We start from the raw sequence: 27,290 nt of genomic DNA, 5'->3' as shown, positions 1-27,290 counted from the left end.
ATTAAAGTCGAACATTTCTCATAAAAACAGGACAAAGACTTGAAAAAGTCGTGTTTTTCCTTCCAGGAACCACATGGCTTCACTTTTAAAGGTGAAGTGTGACAGAAATGGACATATTTGAAGTCCAACACCTTTTTCCAGTCACATTATTAAAGCAGACAAACTACAAGCTCATTTTCATTCCAACAAGTCATCTTCTGACCTGGACTAACAACACTGGTCTCTATGTGCAGCTGGCTGTGAGACCAGTGCTCAGGGAGCGTCTACAAAGTGCAACACTGAAAGAACATCACACACTCATTTGCTTCCAGCACTTTCACACAAACATCTACTGTCATTATTGTCACCAAACTCTGTGGATCCTTTATTGCAAATTCAAATGGGATCAAATGGTCAGACAAAAGAGGGTTATGAGGAAATATGATGAAATGTTGTGTATTAGCAGCAAGTTATTGAATCTTTTTCCTCAGAAACCAAACAAAATGATTGACAAACATGTTTTTACAAACTCAGTGTTGGACTTGGATCAGCAGGATAAGCTGATGTTTAAAGGCATTTGAGTCTCGCTGTATGAGAGTCCAGTTCTTACTCAATATTTATGGATGATGTTCTTTCAGTGTTGCACTTTGTAGACGCTCCCTGAGCCTCACAGCCAGCTGCACATGGACCAGCTGACATTACCCAGCATTAGAGGCGGCTGTAAAAAATTCATGTTCCCATTTAAATGGTTTTAATTTGAATAAAACGATGTTGATTCATTCAATCCTGAATCGATGTTTCATATAAATGTATTTTGCCAGAATCTCAGGTTAAAGCTCACAAACTATTTCAACAAGCAGCAAACAGCTAAAACAGTAAATGAGAGCAGCTAAACACACAAAGATGGAAACACAGAGCGTGGATCGTTCACTCGACGGCACGTACACGGACACGCCGTCGGGGCTGAAAGTGGACAGCTCACAGATCCTGAAGCTGCAGGTTTCATCTGTCTCCAACCAAAACTGAGTGAAGCAGCAGCAAAAGAAGATCCAAACTCTGCTTCACGTTTGATAAATATGCTCATGAATTCTCTCTGACTTTGGCTGTTCCTGCCTGCACAGCTCTCTCTCTCTCAGTGTACTCCAAGAACAGCTTCAAACATCTGTTTCTGCATCATTCACTGTTTATTAGCCACCAGTCTGCTGTTGTGTTCAGTGCTGTCGGCCTCTGACAGTAAAGCCTCATTTCTGCTGTTCCATGGAAACTTTTTAAAATGATGACAGATTACAAACTCTCAGCTGTGTCTGTAATCAAACCTCTGTAACTTTGCTTCACTTCAGCAGCATCAGCTCATGTTCACATGTTGCTTCATGGTTTGCTTCAGTTTTTGATCGACTGCAGAATATTTTGAAGGTTATCTGCTATAAAAAGCCAGAAGAGGAAAATCTGCTTCATGTGTTTCTGTTTGATCCTCAGTGACTTTGACACAAAGGCCTCTGCTGTGATGATCACACCTCTGATCAAGTCTCACAGTGTCACAACTGATAAATGATCAGAGTTAGAATATTTCTGACTGTCTGCTGTGTGCCGTGACCTTTGACCCTCTAAAGACAGTCAGCTGTGGATTATTCATTGTTGTGTCTGATACTTAGAACTGTGAGGAAGAAGCTACACAGTTAATCAGGGTCCCCTCTCTCTGAATCAGGAAAGGTGGGCAGGCCGCGTGTGGGCCGCGGGCCATACGTTGAGTATCACTGTTTGAAATGTGAACATTGTTCTGCTGCAGTCAATGGACTAAACCAGAGAAGAAGAAAACAGACTTTACCATGAAGATCCTCAGTGTGGATCAGTATAATATCAGCCTGATGTCTGCAGTTTAGTGTCAGCACAACTTTCACATCATATTCATCTCAGCACAACTAAAACATGCTGACTGACCTCAGAGTTTCAAGTTTACATCCTGGACTCTCCAGGAAACCACACAGATGCTTCACTCCTGGATCCTGCAGCTTGTTGTTGGAGCTCAGGTCCAGCTGTCTCAGATGGGAGGGGTTGGACTTCAGTGCTGCTGCCAGATAATCACAGCTGATCTCTGACAAACCACAGTTCCACAATCTGTATAAAGAATGAAAGATGTAAGTTTATTAGACAAAGAGCTTGAAATCATTCAGTGTTTCATCATCTGTTCAGAGCTGAAGAAGGTTCAGAATGTAGAAGTTTAGAAAATGGAAACTCCAAACAGCTGAAGCCAACAGGAAGCAGCTTCAAACAAACACAACAAGAGAAAAAACTCTGAATGTTTCACATTAAAGTCGTACATTTCTCATAAAAACAGGACAAAGACTTGAAAAAGTCGTGTTTTTCCTTCCAGGAACCACATGGCTTCACTTTTAAAGGTGAAGTGTGACAGAAATGGACATATTTGAAGTCCAACACCTTTTTCCAGTCACATTATTAAAGCAGACAAACTACAAGCTCATTTTCATTCCAACAAGTCATCTTCTGACCTGGACTAACAACACTGGTCTCTATGTGCAGCTGGCTGTGAGACCAGTGCTCAGGGAGCGTCTACAAAGTGCAACACTGAAAGAACATCACACACTCATTTGCTTCCAGCACTTTCACACAAACATCTACTGTCATTATTGTCACCAAACTCTGTGGATCCTTTATTGCAAATTCAAATGGGATCAAATGGTCAGACAAAAGAGGGTTATGAGGAAATATGATGAAATGTTGTGTATTAGCAGCAAGTTATTGAATCTTTTTCCTCAGAAACCAAACAAAATGATTGACAAACATGTTTTTACAAACTCAGTGTTGGACTTGGATCAGCAGGATAAGCTGATGTTTAAAGGCATTTGAGTCTCGCTGTATGAGAGTCCAGTTCTTACTCAATATTTATGGATGATGTTCTTTCAGTGTTGCACTTTGTTTGGCACAAAATGAAATTATTTGGCCTCTCAGATGCTTTTAGAGATTCCCAAATGACTGATGATGACATCTCTGGGGTCTGATTGATAGAAAAAAAAATGTCTTTGAGACCTTTTGTAACTGACAAACTCTTCATCTGCTAACAACACTGAGTTGAATCTCCATGGCTGATAGTTGGAGCAGGCATCAGGAATACACATTGAAAAAACAAGAGGAGAAATCACCAGAGTCTTATAATCACATTCTGTAACTAAAGGGAGACGTTTTTCTATACAAATATATGTTTTATGGACATTAGAAAAAAAAGAGTATTGATGTGAAGCAGGATTATGAAATCTCCATACATCAGCCAGCCCATAATTATCAAGAAAGCTCTGAATGACGCATGCTGAGTTTGGACTAAGTGTACTTTTGTGTGAACTGTGGTCCATAGCAGATAATGAGCAGTTTAGGTCTCCCTCAAAGATGATATTGTGTGATGACATATTGGGGAGCCGCGCAAAGACATTAGTGAAAAATCTGTGATCGTCCCAATTAGAGGCGTAGATATTTGCTAAGATCAAAGGAAAACCATAAACTATATTTTCTGCACTTAAAATCCTGTAATTTTCTCATAAATCGACAGTGCGGCTTATGGATGAATTCTGGTTGTGCTTACTGACCTCGAACCGATTTTATGTGCTACACGGCGCTCAGAAACCTTTCAAAAGATGTTTTGGTACGACTTTACTAAGCTACGAGGCTGCACCGCTTGATGGATTGTTGGAGCATTACAGCTACGAGGAGCCTCGCGGAGTGATACGTACTCTGCTTCAACGTAATATTACTGTATTGAGTGTGTATAAGGACCATAAATGGCACCTGTAAGAGACACGGTTACAAAGAGGGTTTCAAACTCCAGGCTGTCAGTCACGCAGTAGAACCTGGGAACAGAGCAGCTGCTTGTTATTATGCTCAGCGTCTGTTTACATTTTGACTGCACGATTGTGAGCTTTTTGTTATGCACAAACACAACATTGTTTTCTTTTATTTATGGAGCATTATTATTTAATAAATGCTGATCATTTATTCCTGAGTAATTGTTTCATGTACATCTACGCTGTATGTTAATAAATGTGCCTGTGTGAGATTTGGGACACAGCTTTGACTAAGAACTCTCTTTTTGTTCGTACTTTCTGGCTTTAAAAATATCGAGATATATATCGTATATCGCCATCCAGCTAAAGAATATCGAGATATGAACTTTGGGTCATATCGCCCAGTCGTAATATTGCAATAGGTTGTCCGTTAAACTCAAGCGGGGCTTGGGCCCTGGCACGGCGTAGCCACACAATCCTGGTAGTAGTGACGCTCGGCTATGACGGCGTGCGGGTCACCAGCTGGCTTTCTCAGGATAGGGCTCCTGTGTGAGCGGTCGACAATAACGTCTTTATCCATACCCAGCACTTCACGTAGTAGCACGGATACGGCCGTGGAGGAGCTCGAGTCCAGGCCCTCTGGGATCCCTATGATGTGGATGTTAGCTCTCCGCTTCCTGCCTTCATCACATTTATCCTTCAGGTCAGACAGCTCCTCCTTCATACTCTCTACTGTAGACTGCAGGGTGGTCACCTCATCGCTCCACATTGACAGCCCATTCTCAGCTTCTTTCACTCTAACCTTTACTCCATCAACTTCGCCGCACGTCGCCGCCATGCTGTTAGCGATCTCATTTCTCAGTCCTTGCACGTCAGCCCTTATATTGTCAAAATCTTCTTTCAATGCATTTCTGACTTCTTCTTTTAACAGCGTACTAATGTCCTCTTTAATGGATTGAAGAAGCTCCAGTTTTAGAGCAGTAGGATCCACATCACGCGCGTCTGTTGAGTCTGCTCTTCAGCGGCCGTAGAGCTGGACGCTGCCCTTTGGCCATCATCGATACTCTCGCCCGAGATCGCACCGGGGCTAAAATATTCACCTGCTCAGCTGTTTTTGATCAGTTTGAGCCTGTGTGGTTTGATCAGTTGGAGGAACGATGTGATGCTATAAAGACATCATCTTGTCCAAATGATGTTGTTCCAACACGTGTTTAAAAAGATTTTAAAGGTTGTCGGTTCCGACATCTTAGCGATTTTTAACAGCAGTCTTAGTTCAGGTGTTGTACAGCCTGTTTTAAACATGCTGTTGTACAGCCTGTACTAAAAACCTGATCTGGATCCTCTGTCCGCTCAAATTTCAGGCCTATTTCAAAGCTTCCCTTCCTGCCGAAGATTTTGTAAAAGATTATATTTGTTCAGCTGCAATCTGTTGTAAAGGTTTCAGTCTGGTTTTAAAGCTCTTCACAGCACTGAAACTGCACTTTGGAAAGTTCTTAATGATCTTTTATCAGCCACTGATCAGGAGACTCAGCTGTGCTTTTGGATCTGACCGCTGCCTTGACCACAGCATCTTGACCTCACCATTGGAGCATGGCGGCATCAAGGGCGCTCTATTAGACTGGTTCAGCTCTTTTATTAAATCGCATTATTACATTTGGGGCTTATATTTGACGGCAATTTGAAAAACAGCTGAGCTCAGTTGTACAGCGGTCTTTCTTCAAACTGAGGCTTTTATCTAAGGTGAGATCATTTCTATCTTTTAAAAACCTTGAACGGGCGATCCACGTTTTCATGACGTCCCAGCTGGATTATTGTAACTCCTTATATGTTGGAGTTAGTGGGACCTGCCTGGCAAGACTGCAGCTGGTCCAGAAAGCTGCAGCTCGTCTTCTGACACAAGCTCAAAGACATTTATCGTCCCAACAACCACATATACGCTGGTCCCTCGCTGTAACACAGTTCACCTTTGGCGGCCTCGCTGTTTCGCTGATCTTTTTTGTGCAATTTTGCATGTTTTTGTTTTTTACAGCGCATTGTGTTCTGCGTCCTGATTGGCTGTAGACCATTGTCAGCCAATCTCGTGCCGTGTCTCCTGTACAGTACAGAATGTGTTCAAATTTACAGCAGTGTGACTCTGCAGTGCTGCACTGTATGTTTGTACGTTTTGTCCCAACAAACAACAATGATGACGAGACGTTTTGCACCTGTGGTAGCAGCCAAAGGCAGAGGAAGATGCTGACCATCATAGTTTCAACAAGGAGGCAAAAAGGTTGTAACTGTCCACAACAAGAACATCGTAAGGATGGAGTCAGCTTTGGCTTTGTGGCTCAGTGACCGCAGGAAAAAGAACATCGTGCTGGACACCAACATTATCTGCAGAAAAACTCAAAAGCTTTATGAAACTTTACCTGACAGCGAGGAGCCCAGGCCATGGACGAGTGCTCCTCACACAGAAGCTCATTTAATGCCAGCAAAGGCTGATTTGACACATTTCAGAAACACTTTGCTTTCACTCTTTAATAATGAACTTATTTTTCTATGAAGGTTTGAACTTTGTTTAAACAAGAGAGAAAAGTGTGAAAATGTTCATGCCTGTCTGAGAAAAGTGTAGAAAGTGTGCAGTGAGGGTTTAACTGCCTTAAAACTTCTATAATACTTGTAAAACATAAAGCTGCTACTTCATTCTGAGACTTATTTTTAGAACGTAACTCGATAAACGAGCGACCGCAGTAATGTATTGTGTTTATTTTGAAAAGTCTCAACAGGATCTTCAGATTTATTTTGAAAGCTTTATCTGGAAAACACAAACACATAAGCAGGAAACAAAGAGCGTGATATGAAACGATAGACGTTTTCATATGGTCATCATATATACATCGTTCTATCGAACAGCCCCAGCTCCTGCTGTCAGTCTCTGTAAATCTGCTCTGAAAACACATTTGTATTCACTGGCTTTTAATACAGCATGAGAGTTATTTGATATTTGATGTGTGATATTAATATTAGGAGTTATTTTAATCGTTATTTTGGATTCTTGTACAGCACTGTGGTCAACGCTGCTGCTGTAATTAATGTGCTATAAACACATAAACAATCTGCAGTTAAACATCCAAAACTAAAGATGTGATCGCTGCCTTTAGAAAATGTGCTGATGCACAAGATATCAGCTCCATTAAGGTGGAATGTGGCCGTGTTAGAAACATGTTGGAAGAAGTTTGAAGCTGAAACTGTGAAGCTGAGAGTGAAAGAGCTCCAGCGTCTGTCACAGGAAACTTTCTTATTTCCACACTGATGAAAGCATCAAGCTTTGATTTCCTGCTGCTTTTATTGAGTCACACTGTGAAACTGAGCCACAGCTGAACCAGCATCCCTGTACAGCAGACACTTACAGCGCTTGGCTGCTTCCATTGGACCCTCTGCACAGAGCTTCAGTTTCCTCTTCTGGTCCCAAAGTGCAGAACAACAAGGTTTCAAACAGCTTCGTTCCAGCAGCATCAGCCACAGACATGCAGAGAGAATCCTTTGGTTGTGTTGTGTGTTTGCATATCTGCTGTGTTGCTTTGTGAGGATGGATCATCTACTGCAGCTCCAGATAAACAAGCTGGACCTGAACCTGGTAGCTTCACTTAGAAGACACTTGTGACGGGAACGTGTGAGAAGTTTTGTGCAGACAAGTGTGGATTTAGAGTGTGGGACGAGCTCTCCACAGTCTTTGTGGAGATCCACATTCTGCATACTGCCTGTGAGAAGCTGCAGACATTTGTCCTCCAAATCCACTGAGCAGCTGCTCGTGGTGGTATTAGCTTTAAGTGTGCGTGTTAGCATGAAGCCTCGGTCACACTCTGCTGTGGACACGGTCACGGACAGCTGGACGCCTGATGGACGAGTCGTCCTTCCTGTTAAACTTCTTTGAGCATGAGAAGAGCATGAGAAGCTCAGTGGACACTGTTCAGGGTTTTAACTCTCGCTTTCACTTCAGCTTCACCAACAACAGCACAAGCAGAGCAGCCCACTGCCTGCATGGCTGGGACAGCGCCCCCTGGTGACTGTAAACCACTACAACATGTAGACGGCCGTCTGCAGGCTGGATGTAGCACCACCGCAGAGACGTGCTGCAGCTCTGTTTAGTTACCCAGCTGACAGCAGAGGCTGTAGTTTACTGTTACCAACATGGAAAACTGAAGCTTCACCAGCTGGAGCTACAGAGCTGGAGAACAAAGGAGACTGAGAGGCCAGAATGATGTGGGAGGAAACATCAAGAGCCTGTTTGAAAGGAGACACATGTGGATGCTGTGCCAGTCTGTGGTCTGTCAGAAGTCAGCTGAGTCACACTGCAAGAAGCTGCAGAATCTCAGAGGAGGAGATTTGGAAGTGTTTGTGGGACAAACTGGACTCAAAGAAAGAAGATGTTTGTGAAGTCTTTGGTGGAGGTGAGCAGTGTGAAGCAGAACACATGCAGATGAATCAGGAGGTCAGCATCAGTGTCTCCTTGTGGTGGACGGTAAAAGAATCAGAGCCAACGCTCCCGTCCACCCTCGGCATGAAGCAGTGCTGTTTCTGAAACAGGAGGACAAGTCCAGAGAAGACAGAGGAAGCAAAGATGAGGGTGGGACAGGACAGCAGGACTTCCTTCACACCTGCAGCTCCATCACACTGCTGTAGCTCCTCTTCATCACACATGTACCTGCAGCCTGTCTTCAAGTCCAGGAGTCACCTCCACACAGTGTAGAAGCCTCCTGTGCAGACCATGGAGTCCAGCCTCTGTCAGGGAAGTCGGCACTAAAGCCTGAAAGACTTCAATCTGTCTCTGCTCCACCCGAGAAAGACCAGCACCGTACTTGTTGTGCATTCAAGGAGGGAACATCAGCGCTGCATCGTGGGAACAACACCGCAGGAACAAAGACACAGCACGGCCGATGAAGGACGAGGACAAAGGAAAGGTGAGTGAGAAGACCCCGGTGGTGTGGACGGACCTGCAGGGGCTCCAAGACTGAGGAGCAGAGACGTCCATGTACCAGCTGAGGATGCTGCAGTGATCCAGGGAGCTCGGTCCAATCTGAGGCCGTGTGAACTACGTGGACCACAGTTTCTTCACAGACTTCAGCCACGTGAACATCTGGAGATCCAACAGTGCACGAGCTGTGAGCCATCAGCTGTTTCTCTCATCAGCTGCTGTAATGAGAGCTGCTGGAATCATCTCGAGCAGCAGGAAATCACTGATGTTGTTTCTAACCAAAGATATGGGACTGAGCTCCGCTGAGCTCCTTCTACTTTCATCCAGATAGAAACTGCTACAGTCTGCTGATTATTGCTTTGCCTCCATCACACGAGCTCTTTATCCTGTTCTTCACTCTCATTGGTTCTTTGTCTGCTTGTTTTTACAACAGTAGTCTTCTGATTGGTCAAAGGAGACAATCAGCTGTGACTAAATGTAGCTCCTACAGCAGTGATGGGAATAACTACTGAAGCTAATCCAGTATCAAAGCTCAGGAATCAGCAGCTCCCACCTCGTTTTCTTTCAACAACTATTTTTAGCTGCTGTGTTTTTGTGTTTCTGCAGACCTCAGACATCCTGCTGCTCTGGACAACTTTTTCATTCTTTTTTATCATTCTTTTGCTTTTCTTTTATTATTATGTTATATGTATTAATATGTGAAACACTTATTCTTTGTGTTTTTGCTTTGCTCCTGTCAAACTGCTTTAATAAAATCTGCTGCAGTCTAAACTGTGGACGTTCCCTTTTTAACCCTTTGTGAAACAATAAAGGTTTAAATCTGAGTATTCATCTATGTTAGTGTTTAATGGGTCTAATAGGACGCTTTTAGGGGGTGGGTTTTTATAATCGATTTATCGATAAAAATCGATTCTGGCTTGGATAACGTAAAATCGATTAATTAAAATCCTGAATCTATTTTTTAATATAAATTTATTTTGCTTGAAATTCCAGAATTTCTGGTGAAATCTCACAAAATCTCAACAACAGCTAAGACAGTAAATGAGAGCAGGAACACGGATTCTGCACAAAGACTTAAACACACAGCGCGACCCGCGAATCAGAATCAGTGAGATGTCGCTTTTCTCACCCGATGACACGGACACAGTCGGGGTTGAAAGCCGACAGCTCGCTGATTCTGATGTTTCAGCGGCTCCGAGCTTTGTGTTTAACCTGTTTGAACCTGCTTAGCTATACCATACCGTCACTGCCATTATATTATGCTGCTATTCATACTGTCATTATATTAATGCTGCTATCCTGCATATATCTTACTTACTATTGTTTGAATACTTGCGATTGTTTTATTGTACTTTTTATATTTTACATTTATATTTATTTTTGAATCTTGCACCAAGGGAGTGGCACTCCAATTTCGTTGTACTCTGTACAATGACAATAAAGGCTATTCTATTCTATTCTATTACGTCCTTTTTACGCTGATTCTAAAGCTGTTAGTTTTATCTCTCTCCAAACAATATTGACTGAACCAGCAGCAAAAGAAGATCCAAACTACGCTTCACATAAACATCGTCATGAACTCACTCTGACTTTTGCTGTTTTGCTTCCACCAGGATAAAAATCACACTTCATGCACAGCTCTCTCTCTCTCTGTACTTCAAGAACAGTTTCCCATCTAAAAATCTGTTTTCTGCATTATTCGCTTGCTTGTTACGCACAAGTCTACCGTTGTTTACAGCGCTGTCGGCCGCTGTTTTTTTTCCTTTTACTTACTTTCGAAAAGAAAGCCTCATTTCTGCCGTTCAATACTGAACAAATTTAAACTTTTTAAAATTATGCAAAACTGCAAAACGCTGTGTTTGTAATAAAAACGGTGTAACTTTGCTCTGCTTCACTTCAGCAGCATCAGGTAATGTTTATGTGTTTTTGATCTACTGCAGAATATTTTTATAAAATCCCAGAAAAATCAGCTTCATGTTTTTCTGTGTTTTATCTTCAGCTACTTTGACACAAAGGCCTCTGCTGTGATGCTCACACCTTTGATAAAGTCTCGAAAGTGCCAGCTTCCCTTTTATAGATACAAAAATATGTAAATATACTGATCTGAATTATAATATTTCTGACTGTCTGAGGCAACATTTCCCACATTCCAATCGAATTGAATCGAATCGATTCTAGAAATCAGTGACGATACCCAGCCCTACTTTGAATTGTGTTACACAAAAATAAGCAAAGTTTCTCGTTGTTCAGGCAGAATCGAGCGTTGAAGAATGAATTCACACGTCAATAAACATTTTCATCAGCACAAGCAGGACAATGAAAGCAGGAAATACCCCAAACTGCCATTTCTCATTCTACAACTTCAACAACTGCACATGAATTATACTTCATACACAGACCCACAGTCTCTGATTGCTCTGAAATCTCACTGACAGCCAATAGAAATAAAGAAAAGTCCAGACTGACAGTCTCTGTGGGGTTAGGCAGTGAACTGCTCACGCTGCGTTAAAGTGCATCACAAACTATTGGAATTGGATCCAACTTTGTGAAGCAGATTTCTTCTCAGCTGCTGTTTTGAACATTTCCTCATGAACTGTATTAAACTCTGTAAATGAACTGAGAACTATTTCTACATTTGAAACTATGGATTCATTTTCCCGTTCACTTCTGTACGTTAGTGTATAAATGAATGTTAGACTGGGCTCCATGGAAACACTTGGACTGGTCTCAGCTGCCTTCTTTCTGTAGTCCTTTCTCTTCTCCAGCTTCTGTTTGAAATCCTCTCACAGAGCCTGAAACCTGCTTTGCTGTCATGTGTGGGCCTGTGTTCCTCTGCTTTAACACAAACCTCACCACAGCAGCTGTGTGGGTCGTCTCTGTAGCAGCCCGACAGCTTCTGATACATGAACATCATCACAGCTCCTAACTTCACCTTTATTAGCTTTGACATTCATGTCTTTCTTTTCTCTGTCTGTTTCCACACAAGCTCAAAGTCTCTGCAGCCTGTTTTTATCTGCTATCATCAGATCTCCAACAGCCTCATTCACATCCCTCACACACTCTACAGCCTCACCAGTACTGACTTCATCTTCACTGACTGATGGAGCACAACATGAACCTGTGGAGGCTGAAAAGCTGTCCTGTCAAACATCTCCCCGTCACCACTGCACTTCTGTCAGCCTTTAAATGAACCCTGCTCAAGTCTGTCACTTCTATTTGGAGCCAAGAGGAAAACTGTTGTTCAGTCGTTTGGAAAGACACAACATTTCTGAAAGCACTCAAAGACACATTTGTCTTCAGACACATCCTGAACATTTAGGAACTAAAGAAAGTTTCAAACATCAATCAAAGATCTGAAATATAGAAAAACAACAACAGCTGCAGTCAGTGAACTCACCTCAGAGTCTCCAGTCGACAGTTTGGACTCTCCAGTCCAGCACACAGAAGCTTCACTGCTGAATCCTGCAGCTCGTTGTTACTCATCTCCAGCTCTGTCAGATGGGAGGGGATGGACTTCAGAGCCGAGGCCACAACTTCACAGTGAGTCTCTGAGAGTCCACAGTCAGCCAGTCTGAGATTACAGAAAATATAAAATGTGTTATTATAAAAGCAGAAAGTCTGCATTATAAACACAGACTGAATGTATATGAAGACAAAACAGAGTGAGGTCATAATCTGATGAACATCTGCTCTTCACATCTGTGCTTCAGCTCCTCTTACTGTGTTTGACATGACACAACGATTGAGTCTCTCTCAGACCTGCAGACTTTTAATGAGAATCTTTGTTTGGCTTTAATCTGCAGATGAAGGAGGAAGATGGTGTCACATTTAGGCTTCCATAATGTCCACAGTCTGTCACTGAGATCTGATCCAGAGTCAGAGTGAAGACACACATGTGGACTGTTTCCTGTCTTGAATCCAGAACATTTTGAATGAGTTCAGCTCAGTGAAGAGTTCAGCTGGAAAGATGATCTCTGTTTGCTACCTGCTGCTGTCAGGTACGACTGTTCACGTCCACACTCAGGAAAAATCTGCTGACTGTCACCAAACGGAGCAGAAATCTCATCACTGGACAATAATGATGAATGAACTCAGAGCTGCTGATATCACATCTGATTTCAGGGGAACTAAACTAAAAAGGAACAAATAGAAACAACCATCATGACTCTGTTTGACCTTCAGATCAGAAACTATGGTTCAGAACAGCAGCAGGATTTCAGGCACTGTCACATCCTCAACATCCATATTCCAAATGCTCTTCCTGACAGGACACTCTTTGTTCCCACTCAGGGAGTTTCCATGTGTACAAATCATTTCTGAATCTCAGTAGACTGGGAGGTTTTTCCATCTCATGAATCTCTTTCCTAACATCAAACTAGATAAATCAAACAAAGGAACTGGAGTCTGTCTAATTTCTGACCCCAGTAAAGTTTGTACTGGGATACCCCGACATACTCTCTCTCCATCTGCTCCCACAGCCTCATATTCACAGCTGGCCCTTCTCTCAGCATCCACACTCAGGGTGGGGGCGGGGTCAACACCAGTCAAAACCATTGCTTTGGCCTTATGGCCATTTTATTAGTGTTCGTTTCTGAGTAACAAGCAGGACTACGCACAGGTGTTTGGACATGTGTGGACCCGACCTACACTTAAACTTCTTAAATCCTCTGTTTCTGTGTCACCAGCTACACTTTTAATATTAATGTATTCACTCCGACATTTTTGGAGAGCGGTCAGAGCTCGTACACTGCAGACAGACATGTCTCCCAGCACACAGCTGACTGTCAACTCTCTGAGATTGGATATGATTCATTTAGATTATATCTGTAAGGTGAAGTTTATCTCGGTGTTTATTTGTTCCTGAGGAAGTCAGCTCGGCTCAGATTAAAGTTTAATAACTGAACAATTTTAATGAACCTTAACGCCTCCCTGGAGCATATATGGAACTGAATCAGTCACTTTTCTTTATTTCCTGATGTTCATATGTGACATACATGTTTTAACCATTAATCTGGAATTAAACTGACATTTAATATATTTTAAGGAGGAAAGAGAAATTTCACCAGAGGATGTTGATGCTGTTCATGGAGACTGAAGACAGAATGATTTATCTGTCTTAATATTTCTGCTGCTCTTTCCTCTGGTGTAAAAATATTTTAACTGTTGGTTTTAATTCAAAATCAATGGTTAAAATGTTAAAATACCAACAAACTTGTGGCGTTAGTGTTGATATTCTGTGAGTTACTTAAAGAGATCACACAGGTACAGGACATATTTTATGTTCAGGTTTATGCATGTTTGCGGTGAGATGTGCATGTAGTGGGCTGTTATGTTGCAAACTGTGTGGATGTGTTTGGGAACAGAAAGATTATTTTACTGCATAAAACGGCGCTGATCAGCTGTTTCTGCCGCTGATACACTCGGCCGGTGAACCACCTGACTCACACAGGCTCTCCTCCTCCACAGTCCTCGTTTATGAAGAGCTTTACAAACACAACATCACGGCTAACAGCTGGATTCTCCCGTTTCAGTGCCAAACAGCCACTTCCTGCTACAGACAGTAAAGTGGACAGTTCGGCGCTAAACATGTGTTTAAAACTTTAAGCTCTTATTTGTTAAAGCCAGCTTCACAGACAGATCTGTGTCAGTGTTTTAGAGCAGGGCTCAGTGGTGTAAACGAGCCTTTATATGTGTTTCATCTCCATTTTTACATTAAACTGAACCAAAACACTGAAACCTTCACCTGATATGTCTGTGTAGGTTCTCATCATACAGTCATGGTAATCTAAGGAGCCTGGAAAGAAAAGTGACTTCTTTAAGTTTCTTGAAGACGTTTCATCTCTTGAAATCTCTGCTGATAATCACCCACACCCTTTTTCACAGCTTGGCTGATGTGATGAGCCACATGATCAATAGTTGGTCAATGACCTCTTAAGGGACACTCCCACTAGGATTAAAATCTGGGACTCTCCACTTTCTGGTTTTAGAAGTGAAGAAGCTGAATGTTCGGATTAAACATCTTCAAGAAACTTAAAGCAGTGCACTCGCTTTTCTTTCTAAGCGGCCTTTCTTAGATCACCTGATATAACCTGAGTAAATTATGTCGGGTTTGAAAACTCTGCAGCATGACCCGGGTGTTGCTGGTGGCATCATGAGCTTAGACCCCTCAGTCAGCTCGGTCTGAAGTCATCGTCAGCACTAACAGGCACAAATAGGCTCTAACGTGACAAACTGACCCGACATTTAAAGAGTGCCCACTACAGTCTCAGCTAAAACATATTAAAATGTGCAACGCCAAGGACTGTACACTGGACTCCATTTCAGTGCAAAAGAATAAAACAAAGTAAATCCATCCAATCTCCTCTGCCTGTCCTTATCATCAATAAAAACAATTAAGAAAACAGAAAATCATAGAAACAGTCATCTTTGTTATTGCATCATCACACATCAGTTCCCAGTAACTAGTCAGAATGAGACGTTGTTTTCATCTTTCTCACACTCATCTCACTCCCCGGTCACAACAGGTGGTGACTTTAACAGGTGTTACAACCTGGCTCAAAGCTGCAAAAGAGGGCGGAGACTGAAAACAGAGACTGGTTTCATTTTGAAGTACTTAATAACCTCGGCTAAAGATGAAAACAGACAGCGTGACAGGGTCTGACAACGAGTGGTGGCGTCGTCCTAGCCGACCTCGGCAGTTATTCACACGCCATGACCAAAAACTCCTGCAGTGTGACAGCAGACAGAGGAGGAGTCACAGAGGAGCGTAACAGCTGTGACAGATGCAACAGGAGGACGAGCTCCACCAGTAAACACACTGAAGACAGGAAAGCAGTCACGAGTGATGTTGGTCCTGTTTTTATCTCCACTAAAACCTCTCTAACGTCACATGTAACAGAACACAGACACGTCTGATTATCAGGGACCACGACCCACATCTTTGCCTCACTATGTTTATAAGAAGAGACTGAAAATAATGATTCTCCCAACACATCACCAACACTTTTATGGCAAACAGATAATAGTGAGTGACAAGAGGTGAACTGTTTCATATGCAGTTATCAGGGTAAATACATTTAAACCAAAGACACTGGAAGAGTAAAGGAAAGGAACTGAAGGTGACAATTCAAGAAGCTCAACAGAAGTCAAATGTAACAGGATCAAGATTCCCTGTTAAAATATACTATGTTAATAATAGTGTATAGTACAATAGTATACTATACACTGTTATTAGTATAGTAGTATACTTGTCACACAGTGGAAATTTGTGTTTTTATGTTTTATCAATCTGTGTATTGGTACATAGTGTTGATTTTATTTGCATGATTTTATTGTGATATTTATATTGCATGGTTTTATCCTCATACTTATATTATGTGTGTTAATGTTGTTGTACCATATTCCTTTAATCCACTGAGGACTAAACAGATGGGGGCGTTCCCCAAGGTGGCCTATCAGCTGCCAGATTGACCTGTTAAAGGGGATGGTGAGCGCAGAGACAAGAGGAGCGACGCACGAAAGGTGAGCAGGAGAAAAAGGAACGCGTGTAAGCCCGCACGTGTGTTGAAGGAACTGCTGCCTGACTGTGGGGCGCCGCGAGTCGTTCGGCGATCCAGTCCCAACTGCAGGAACAGCAACAGTGGGTGGCGATGGCCCTCAATTCACAACAGGGCAGGGATGCCCCTCTGCCTGCATCTGACGGTGCTACGAGGGAGGCCGTGTGCAGGTGTGGAGTGGGGCGAGACTGTGCGGCGACGCGCTGTCAGGAGACAGGTCTGCGACAGGAGCCCCCTCCTTGTTCTTCTGGCCGGCGTGGTTTCCATCCCGGAAGAGAAATTCCTCTCCTGTTTCAGATAAGGCACATTCGCCCGCGTGTGGCTGTACTGTGGGATTATGGGACTGTGGGAGGGTAATTTTAGCATATGGAAAACATTTTTTTAGCTTTGTTTTAATAGTGTATAGTTATTTCTGCCGGCAGGGTTTTTAGCGCATTGAGAACACTCTTTTTATTGTATACGGGGGATTTTAACTTGTATTTGTGATTCTGGCTGTGTTTTTTATGGAAATAAATGGTGTGTGTTCAAAGCCAGCTTAGTTTCTGTGCCCTGAGCGCTGACCCGCTTGCTCCCCTTCCTCTTGTATGTGAACGGACTTGGAGGTGAAGATTTAGGTCCACCAGTCTTAGCGGCTACATAATTTTGGCGTTTGTCGACAGGATACAAGTTTGGGAGCAGTGTTCAGTACCTGGGGTACAGATATAGATGATAGAATGCTAAGTGTTTAAATCAGCTACCCTTGTTGAGGGTTGTGAGCAAGGGGTGTACAGAAAAGACGTTTTATTGCCACGTGAGTATTCATGAGTAGTGTTCATCCACAAGGAATATCAGAGGAGCTGAGCTGAGAGGAGTCAGTGTTCTGATAATCCCATACATTAGCTATGCTATGTGGTCACAAAATGGAAGAACAGCAGGTTACCTGGATGTGGCAATTGGACTGTATAACTCACCTATGCTGTAACTTTTCTAGGATGCATTCAAAGGAACTCGTTGGTAGCAGATTATTGCTGATGTTTCATGTGTTATGTGTAAAGAAGGGACTACCAGAGACACAGTAGCCAGCAAGGCCAAGTGTTGTTCAGCCACCCTCCTGGACAGAACACCTGAATGTTGTGACAGGGACTGTCACAGTTAAAATATGGGGGGATGTCACACAGTGGAAATTTGTATTTATCTTGTATATTGTTTTTATTCTGATTTTTAGTGTTTATTTATGAGTGACGTTTTATTTGCATTGTTTTATTCTGTTTCTATTGCATGGGCTTTAGTGTTTTATGTGACACAGTTTTTAATCCACTGTGGACTGGCTACACATGGGACAAATTAGCTGATAGGGACCACCTGCTGAGGCATGGGTGTGTCAGCTGTGTAAAGACCTTTTAAAAGCAGGCTAGCTGAGCACTGAAGGAGAGAAGCCCAAGACTGGAAGGCTAATGCTAGATGGCCAGCGTGACACGGCGACCCAGTCCTGACCTCATGGAACGGCAACAGTAGGAGACAACGCGTGTGATTGGCAGCAGGTTTACTATCTGTTATTTTACAGGACACTGATGCAAGGGGAGCTGTGGCGGTGGTCGCATGATGGATTCGGGTGCAGAACGCAAGCTGGGCTGGGATATGATGGGCCAGTGGAAGGACAAGATGGGAGGCTCTTGCTTGTCTGCCGAAGACGGGGCTGGCGTGGACTCTGCTCTAAAGCCGGAATTCCTGGCCTGCTGATGGACCCATAATGAACATGTGGCATAATTATAGCAGGGGTTTGTTAGTGAATATAGAAAATGGTAGTTTTACGGGTTCTAGGATTGTTTTATTTAGTTTTACTAAATTGACAACCTTGTATCACGTACATTTTAAGGGTGTTTTTATTTGTGCTCCCTGGCCCAGTAATAAACTGTTCCTGATCAGACCTGCTTCATCTCTGTGCCCTCGGTGTCTGACTCGCTTGTATTTTAAAGAAGCTTTCTTTTTAGAGGACATTCTGGCGCGACTGCTTTAGTGTCCCCATGTTTTACATACTATGCTAATAATAGTGTACAGTATAATCCTAAATCTGCAAATGTTGAAAACTTCTATACAATCTCAATATTATGGAGGATCAGAAGAGTCAAAACACATCAAAATACATTTCATGCTTCATTAATAAATTGTGCAATAAAACATGAGTACATTTATTTCATTTTAAAAAACATTTTTGAATTCCAATTTTTAAAATGATTTTAAAATCTTTTAAAAAATAAAATCAAAGATTTACTTTGTACATTTAAAATGGTGATTCCACTCCTCATTTGAAAATCCATTTCTTCACTGCATTTCCCTTTCCTGTTAGCTCAGGATTACCATATTAGGTATTAGCTGACCTCTGACCTTATATTCCACTTGTGTGGTGTCAGAGTCTCGTCTCTGTTTTCACAGAGGATGTGGTTCTGTTGGCTTCATCAGGTGATGGCCTCCAGCTCACAGTGGAGCTGTTCTCAGCAGAGTGTGAAGCCGTGTGAATGAGGATCAGCATCTGAGGCCATGGTCCTCAGCTGGGAAAGGGTGGAGTGCCCACTCTGGCTCAGAGACGTTCCTGCCCCAGGTGGAGGAGTCTGAGTATCTCAGGGTTGAGTGAAGAAGGGGGAGGGGAGCAGGAATCAACAGACAGACTGTTGCTGCGGTAACAGTGAGGTGGACGCTGTACTGGTCTGTCGTGGTGAAGAGAGAGAGAGCTGAGCGTGACAGCGAAGCTCTCAATTTACCGGTCGATCTACGTCCCTGCCCTCACCTATGGTCACGAGCTGTGGGCAGTGACGGGAAGAACCAGATCATGGTTACCAGTGGGGCAAATACATTTTCTCTGAAGGGTAGCTGGTGTCTCCCTTGGAGACGGGGTGAGGAGAATCCCCTTCACAAAAACTAATCAAGTGAACAAGACTCTCCAGGAGGTAAACATTTAAATATCCAAGTCCACCATAAAGAGAAAACTGCATGAAGGTAAACACAGATGGTGCATTACAATTCATTGCATGTGTTTTACATGAAGAATGGAGGATATACCGTCCACTTTCACTCTGTCTTTAGCAGCAAGTGGCTCTTTGTTGTTTGGCTAGCTGCACTGAAACAGGAGAATCCAGCTGTTAGCCGTAATGTTGGTGTTTGTAAAGCACTTTATAACCAAGGACTGTGTTTTTAATTTAAAGATTAAACTATTAACCGACACTGATCAATGATGTAATGATCACATCTGGACTCACCGAGCCTTTCTGCAGTTCCTCACAGCTGGAATCAGTCTCAGTCGTCCCTCCTTTGAAGCTTTGTACTTCTGCAGGTCAAACTCATCCAGAACCTCCTCTGACATCTGCAGCATGAAGGCCAGAGCTGAGCAGTGGATCATAGAGAGGTCCTTTGACCTTTGCTTTGACTTCAGGAACTCTTGGACCTCCTGATGTACTGAGAGGTCGTTCATCTCCATCAGACAGTGGAAGATGTTGATGCTTCTGTCAGGAGAGGATTTAAACTTCTTGTTATTCTTCAGGTTCTTGATGACTCTCTGGATGGTTTCTGGACTGTTCTCTGTCTGACCCAGCAGACCTCCTAAGAGTCTCTGGTTGGACTCCAGACAGAGGCCATGAAGGAAGCGGACAAACAGGTCCAGGTGGCCATTTTTACTCTGGAGGGATTTCTCCATGGCTCGTTTAAGGAAATCATCCAGAGATGACTCTTTGTATTTTTTTCCCAGGAAGTCCTTCAGCACCTCTGACTTCCTGTTGGTGAAACAGTGGAACATGTAGACTGCAGCCAGAAACTCCTGGATGCTCAGATGAACAAAGCAGTAGACTGGTTTCTGGAAGATCACACACTCTCTTTTGAAGATCTCTGTACAAACTCCTGAGTACACCGAGGCCTCTGTCACATCCAGACAACACTGCTCCAGGTCTTCTTGGTAGAACATGATGTTTCCTTTCTCCAGATGTTCAAACGCCAGCCTCCCCAGCTTCAGAAGAACTTCCCTGTCAGCCTCCGTCAGCTCCTGTGGACTCGTCTCATGTCCCTCGTGGTACTTGTTCTTCTTCCTCTTTGTCTGAACCAGCAGGAAGTGTGAGTACATGTCAGTCAGGGTCTTGGGCAGCTCTCCTCTCTGCTCTGTAGTCAACATGTGCTCCAGAACTGTAGCAGTGATCCAGCAGAAGACTGGGATTCTACACATGATGTGGAGGCTCCTGGATGTCTTCATGTGGGAGATGATTCTGCTGGACAGCTCTTCATCACTGAATCTCCTCCTGAAGTACTCCTCCTTCTGGGCGTCAGTGAAGCCTCGTACTTCTGTTAGCCTGTCAACACATGTAGGAGGGATCTGATTGGCTGCTGCAGGTCGGGAAGTTATCCAGACGAGAGCCGAGGGAAGCAGATTCCCCTGGATGAGGTTTGTCAGCAGCTGGCTGACTGATGACTTCTGTGTGACATCAGACAGCAGCTTCCTGTTGGTGAAATCCAATGAAAGTCTGCTTTCATCCAGGCCGTCAAAGATGAACAAAAGCTGAGAGACAGCCAGCTTCTCTGCTGTGACCTTCTGTAATGTTGGATGGAAAACATGGAGCAGCTCCAGAAGACTGTACTGCTCCTCTCTGATCAGGTTCAGCTCCCTGAATGAAAGCAGAACCACCACACTGACATGTTGGTTCTCCAAGCCCTCTGCCCAGTCCAGAGTGAACTTCTGCACTGAGAAGGTTTTTCCAACACCAGCCACGCCGTTGGTCAGAACCACTCTGATGGGTCTCTGTTGGTCAGGTAAGGCTTTAAAGATGTCCTGGCACCTGATTGGAGCGTCATGGAGGGCGTCCATCTTGGAAGCTGTCTCCAGCTGCCTCACCTCATGTTGGCTATGAACCTCTTCACTCTGTCCCTCTGTGATGTAGAGCTCAGTGTAGATCCTGTTGAGGAGGGTTCTACTTCCTGTTTCATCACTTCCTTCAGTCACACGTTCACATCTCCTCCTCAGACTGATCTTATGTTCATCTAAAACCTCCTGCAGACCAACATCTGCTGAAAGAAAGAAAAACAGACAGAAAACTCTTCAATGTCTGAACAACAACAAGAAGTCCAGTTTTCAGAAATGAGTCCATCAGCAGACAGATGTTCAGTCTTACTTTGTACACAGCTGCTCTGACTGGCTGTCTGCAGTCCAGCTCTGCTTCTGGATCTTTCTCCACACTGGGGACAGGACCAGTCTCCTGATGAAGCAGACTGGTCCCAGTATGAGGAGATGCACTGTCTGCAGAACCAGTGTCCACAGCTGGTAGAGACTGGATCCTTCAGGACGTCCTGACACAAAGCACAGCAGGACAGCTGCTCCTCCTCACAGACACCACTCCTCTTCCTCTTCCTCCCTCTGTGAACACATTTCTTTATCACTAAAATCATTGACTGTCAGTGACAAACATCCAGATTTGATGACACTGTGCAGAAGCTCTGATGGTCACAGAGAAAAGTCAAAGTGGAGAAACTTGTGTTTGAGTTCAGAATCCAAGTTTCCTTTGCTGTTCCTGCCTGTCTTATTAAACACAGAGTGATCAGCCTACAAACTCCACAGTAAAAGCCTTCATCACAGAGCCAATCAGGCAGAAGCTTCTGCACCATCAGGACACAAACAGAGAGGAGCTTCTATCCTCAGACCATCCAAGTCCTAAATCAGAACATGCTCCCCTCATAGCATCACCATCAGGGTTTAAACAGGACCTTACATCATGTTCTTGTCTCACTGTCATATTTCAGATCATACCTGATTCATTATGACGTCACACGCTGCTACACTGATCCTGCTGCTTCATTACTGCTGATATTACTCTGCTCACTCTGTTCAGTTACTCTGTTTACATCACTTTGCTCATTTGCTTTGTTCTGCTTGCACTGCTCTGTCAGTACATGCTGTGCTAATGTGGCACAAAGCACTTTAACATTACATCTGCACAATGTTTCATTATTTCATTTAATGATTGTTTCTAATGTTTTGTCCAGTCACAGGAGCAGCTCAGCACATTTCACTGTGTTGTACGTGTATGACGATGCCTGTGACAAATAAACAGCCTCGGACTCTTCAGTCTTCTGCATTTCTTTGGAGATCAGCTCAGTGGCCTGTTGAGACCATCTTTCTATTTCTGATGACTCAGTTCAGATTATTATCCTGATACTTTCTTTTAAAATGTGATGAAATCATTTATCTGATGTTCTGACACAAATACACCAAAACAATCCCAAACAGCACAAACCACCACGTTACACACAGTGTAATAAAAATACAGGCAACTACAAATAAAAACACTTTAAAATATAAACTAAAATTACAAAGTGGTCACAGAATTTCAAACACCCGTAAATGAGTCAGCAGCTCTCTTACATGGTCAGCTGAGCTCCATGATTGAAGAACATTGTTGCTGCAGGTTCATCACTGAACTCTGGAGGTCTGTTTTTGGACCAGTCACTCCTCACAGACACACAGCTGGATGCTGGAGACTGTGACCTCTGACCTCTGCAAACACAAACACATCACATGAATTACTGATTAATCTCTGTTTAAAATCTTTTAAGCAGCTGCAAACACACAAACTGGATGATGTGATGGTTTCTGTCAGTAATAGTTGTCTCAGATTAGAGTACAGACGGCTGCAGAGACGTTCACAGCAACAGAGAAGAAATCATTACCTTGGATTGCATTACTACTAGAGATGGACCGATCCGATATTACGTATCGGTATCGGTCCGATACTGACCTAAATTACTGGATCGGATATCGGAGAAAAATAAAAAAATGTAATCCGATCCATTAAATATCACGAAAGCACCTCACAAAACTTGCAACACGCCGTAACTCACCTCAGAACTTTAGCAGTCGGAGCAGTATGCATCACGTGATAGAGCAGCTGTGGCATGCCGGACCTGTCGGTGGTCTGGATAGCATGTGGAGCTTCGCTAGCAACCTGGCATTTCATCTCCGACAAAGTTATCCCCGAGAGAAGTAAAGCAAGTGTGTAAGTCCATCTCTGAATGTTTGTAAAGCATTCCCACGTTAAGCTTAACAAGCGACTGCCTCTCTCTCTCTCTCTCTCCTGCTGCTACTTCAATCATGAAACTGCTTAAATGATCAGCTGATCGGCTTTTCTGTTGCGAGTCCGTCTCTCTTGTTTGTTTTTGGCCCACTTTGCACCAGAAAGAGGAAACCAGCGGCTGAACAACAGCAGAACGTTTAAGCTTGATAAGCTGTTGTTAGAATTTATTTAATATTACTTTCTACACCAGGATCTTTTTCTACGTAGCTGACGGCTGGTAACTGTGCAGGGGCGGATCTAGCAAAGTTTAGCCAGGGGGGCCGATAGGGCATGAACAGGGAAAAGGGGCCACAAAGACATACTTTTCTTTCTTATTCTCATTTAAAATGTCGAGCTTTTAATAAATAATTATCTGACACCCAAAGTTTTAATTTGATGTAAAATGAATAGAAGTCAATTACTGTATATAGTGACTATTAAGTCTAATATACCCTAGTAAGCTATAGTACTTTTTACTTTGGGAAGGTACCATCTGTGCAGTCTGCAATTTTGTTGAAGAAAGATGTTGAATCTATTTAATATTTCTTGAAAAATAATTGATTTCTGTGCATTTTTTTTCACACTGCATCAAATTAAGGTTGATTACGTTGATTAAGCATCATGAGGTGGCGCGTGAGGGGTGGTTCCCTATTTTTTATTTATTTATTTTTGTTGTTGCTGGGAGTTGGAACCCTATTAGTTAGGTTGCTTAATATTTACGCTAAGTACTCTTTAAAATACCAGAATAGGGAGGATGGTGTAGGTTTAAGTTTATTAGATTGATCAGTATTGCTGAACTATGAAATATTTTTTTTGTATACAGGTATAACAGAATAGCTTTAGTGTAGTTGTTGTTTTAAACTTGAGTATGAACTTGCAGACTTGCAAAATGCAGCAAGATATTTTAAAAAACAGTTTTGTTGATTAAAAAACACTATATCGGATTCATATCGGTATCGGCAGATATCCAAATTTATGATATCGGTATCGGTATCGGACATAAAAAAGTGGTATCGTGCCATCTCTAATTACTACTACGATTGATACTAGCATTATCGTACCCGGACCACCATTAGGAATCATTTATGATGTCACTGGTAGAACATTTATAGAAACAACCTTTGAACTCTGAGTCAGCAGCTCTCTTACATGGTCAGCTGAGCTCCATGATTGAAGAACATTGTTGCTGCAGGTTCATCACTGAAGTGTGGAGGTGTGTTTCTGGACCAGTCACTCCTCACAGACACACAGCTGGATGCTGGAGACTGTGACCTCTGACCTCTGCAAATACAACCACATTGCATTCATTTCACATCAATTAGTACACCACAAAAGGCATGCAAGAAACACAGTATGAAGGCAAACTTCTGGCTTCAATAACATTCAACAGGTCAGGTGGAAACTTTTCTCAGATTTGATTCATGTTTTTATAGAACGATCCAGCTAAAAAAAAATATACCATTAGGTCAGAGGTCAGCAACCTTCAGGACCCAAAGAGCCATTTGGAGCCAGTTTCCACGCAAAAGAAAACACTGGGAGCCACAAATACTTTTTGACATCTAGAATGAAGATAACACTGTATATACTGTTTTTTACCTTTATGCTTTGTGTGAACAACTAAGGTGTGTTGCTTATGAAATCCATGAAGTGCTACAGAGAAAATTACATGTTATTTATGTAATGAACACATTTGAACTCTTACAGAAATATAACCAAAGGAAAGACACCCAGCTGAACTAAAATGATGTAGCAAACAAAAGCTGCTGTGAGCCGCCACCCTTATATCTCCTTTGGGCTTTTGGAGCCTTGACCTGACTTTTAAAAAACAATTGGAAAAAAAGCTCTATGCTGCTGAAAGATGAAAAATAGATATTTGCAAAATTCTGCCTAAATATGTATTTTACCTGGTTAATGTGTGTGGCGGGGCGTGGTCTGCAGCGCCGCTGCAGGGGAGGCGGACACACCTGAGCGGCACCCGCAATCACGCCTCGCCGCCTTAACGTCTGTGCTGTTGTGTTGGTGTGTGTCGGGCTGTGAGCTGCAAAGCTACAGCCGGCTGTGTGCGTACAGCAACCGTGTGTGAAAAGTGGTCAATAAAGAGAAGCTGAAAAGCGTGTTCATGCAAACATCGTCGGGTCTGCCGTGATATGTTTACAACGGGACTTCTGCTCCTGAACCTCTGCGCACAGCGTCTGCAGGTCGGGGCTGTACGAAGTCACTTTCATCTTTACAGGACTGTAAGCTGTCGTCTGTGAGGCGTGAGCGGTGTTTGTTTTTAACGTAGTTCACGGTGGAGAACAGCTGCTGACATAATGTGGATCCGAAGAGCCATAATTGGCCTTCCTGGGGCTGAAAGTCTCGATAAATGCACGGCGTTTCGGCGGGTACACCGGCTTCCACGAGTGTGACGCTTATTTGAACGATCAAAAAATAATAAAATATAATTTTCTTTTTATATTTCAATATCACAATAATCTTCCAATTTAGAACTACAAGTTAAAAAAGAACATAAATAAAATACACTTCAGCTAAATACTTCTAATTTATTTTCCCAAACCACGAGGAGCCGCACTGTAAGGACTAAAGAGCCGCAGGTTGCCGACCCCTGCATTAGTGTTAGTCAATGTTGCAACTGAACTGAAAAACAAAAGATTTTGGTCCAAAGAAACAAAGTCACTATTAATACAACACAACCCCCCCAAAAAGAGCCATGTAGACCCCGGGCTCTATGGGTCTTGTGCTCGGAGCTTGTTCCTGTGCTGCCATGATTAGTGCCTCTGTGCTGTCTTTCAGTCCAGCTTTGTTCAGCCACTGGTAGGATTTCTGGATGTCAGCCACTTCCTCTGCCTGCTGGTGGTGCAAACTGTGTTGTTCTGAGTTTCATTGGACGTCTTTGTCCAAAGCACCAGACAAAGGGCAAAGTAGATGCATTTGCATCAGCAGGAAAATACACCCCAAACTAGCATCATCATTATACAACTTTAACAACTGCCACTAAATGATACTTCATACACAGACCAGTGTTAGGTTAAGTTATGATGTCACTGGCAGAACATTTATAGAAACAACCTTTGAACTCTGAGTCAGCAGCTCTCTTACATGGTCAGCTGAGCTCCATGATTGAAGAACATTGTTGCTGCAGGTTCATGACTGAAGTGTGGAGGAAATATTCCTTTGGACCAGTCACTCCTCTCAGACACACAGCTGGATACTGGAGACTGTGACCTCTGACCTCTGCAAACACAAACATCAATAACTGATCAGTTCTCTCTGACAGCCATATGATCAGCTGATCCCTCTGTGATATTGTGTCTGCCTCATAACGCTGACAGGTCAGCCAATCATCAGCCAGTTTTTCTGTCTCTGAATGAACTCAGTTTGTTCTCAGCTCTTCTCTCTGATTCTGCTGCACTGACTTCACTTAAACTTACCGAGTTCAGATCTTAGCAAGAAAACAAGTCAATAAAAATCAAACTCAGATCAAACAGTTTGAACCAATCACAGATCAATGATTCTGTCATGGTTATGTTGAAATGACTAATAAAGTTAGTAGTGTTCTTACATTATTGCTGCAGGTCCATGACTGTAAGGTGGAGGTGTTTGTGTAACCCCGTCACTCCTCACAGACACACAGCTGGATGCTGCAGATGCTGCTCCGTCCTCTTCCTCCATCTTCTTGATGTCAGGGTGGAGTTAGTCTGAGAGGTAAACACACACACTCAGAGGTGCTGTTGTACTGGAAGCATCACACTGACGGCTTTCTAATGTTGGAGCTTTGGCCCTAAAGTCCAAACCAGTTATTTTAGAGGCTCAAAACACCAAAACCATCACATTATTTAATAAGTACATGATCAGGTGGATGAAGGAACTCAGTGTGTTTGGGATCATCATCATGGTGAGGAGCCCACATGTTACGGCTCCTTTGGAGAGAAGCTGAGGATCACTGCAG

At 43.0% G+C, this 27,290-nt stretch overlaps 2 protein-coding genes across 2 annotated transcripts in view; both read right to left on the bottom strand.

Annotated features, from left to right (window-relative positions):
- The window catches only part of LOC147302889 (NACHT, LRR and PYD domains-containing protein 3-like), a 117,183-nt gene that overhangs the window by 8,737 nt on the left and 81,156 nt on the right, over nucleotides 1–27,290 (bottom strand). The window contains exons 9-10 of the mRNA XM_086284405.1: nucleotides 12,122–12,169; nucleotides 1,918–2,094 (exon numbers count right to left, since the gene is read on the bottom strand). Coding sequence (XP_086140531.1) covers nucleotides 1,918–2,094; nucleotides 12,122–12,169 — 225 coding nt within the window. The remainder of the gene's footprint in view (nucleotides 1–1,917; nucleotides 2,095–12,121; nucleotides 12,170–27,290) is intronic.
- On the bottom strand, nucleotides 19,510–21,170 carry LOC147302893 (protein NLRC3-like). The gene has a single exon (XM_086282132.1). It carries the CDS (start codon nucleotides 21,100–21,102, stop codon nucleotides 19,510–19,512), a length of 1,593 nt encoding a protein of 530 aa, XP_086138258.1. The 5' UTR covers nucleotides 21,103–21,170.

This window comes from Aulonocara sp. 'chitande type north' Nkhata Bay, linkage group LG23 (assembly GCF_057382095.1).
Source record: "Aulonocara sp. 'chitande type north' Nkhata Bay isolate Kocher_YH1m ecotype deep benthic linkage group LG23, A_spYH_male_GT1.1, whole genome shotgun sequence".
Classification (NCBI taxonomy): Eukaryota; Metazoa; Chordata; class Actinopteri; order Cichliformes; family Cichlidae; genus Aulonocara; species Aulonocara sp. 'chitande type north' Nkhata Bay.
The sequence above is the reverse complement of the archived record's forward strand: the minus strand, read 5'-3'. Positions and strand labels throughout refer to the sequence as shown.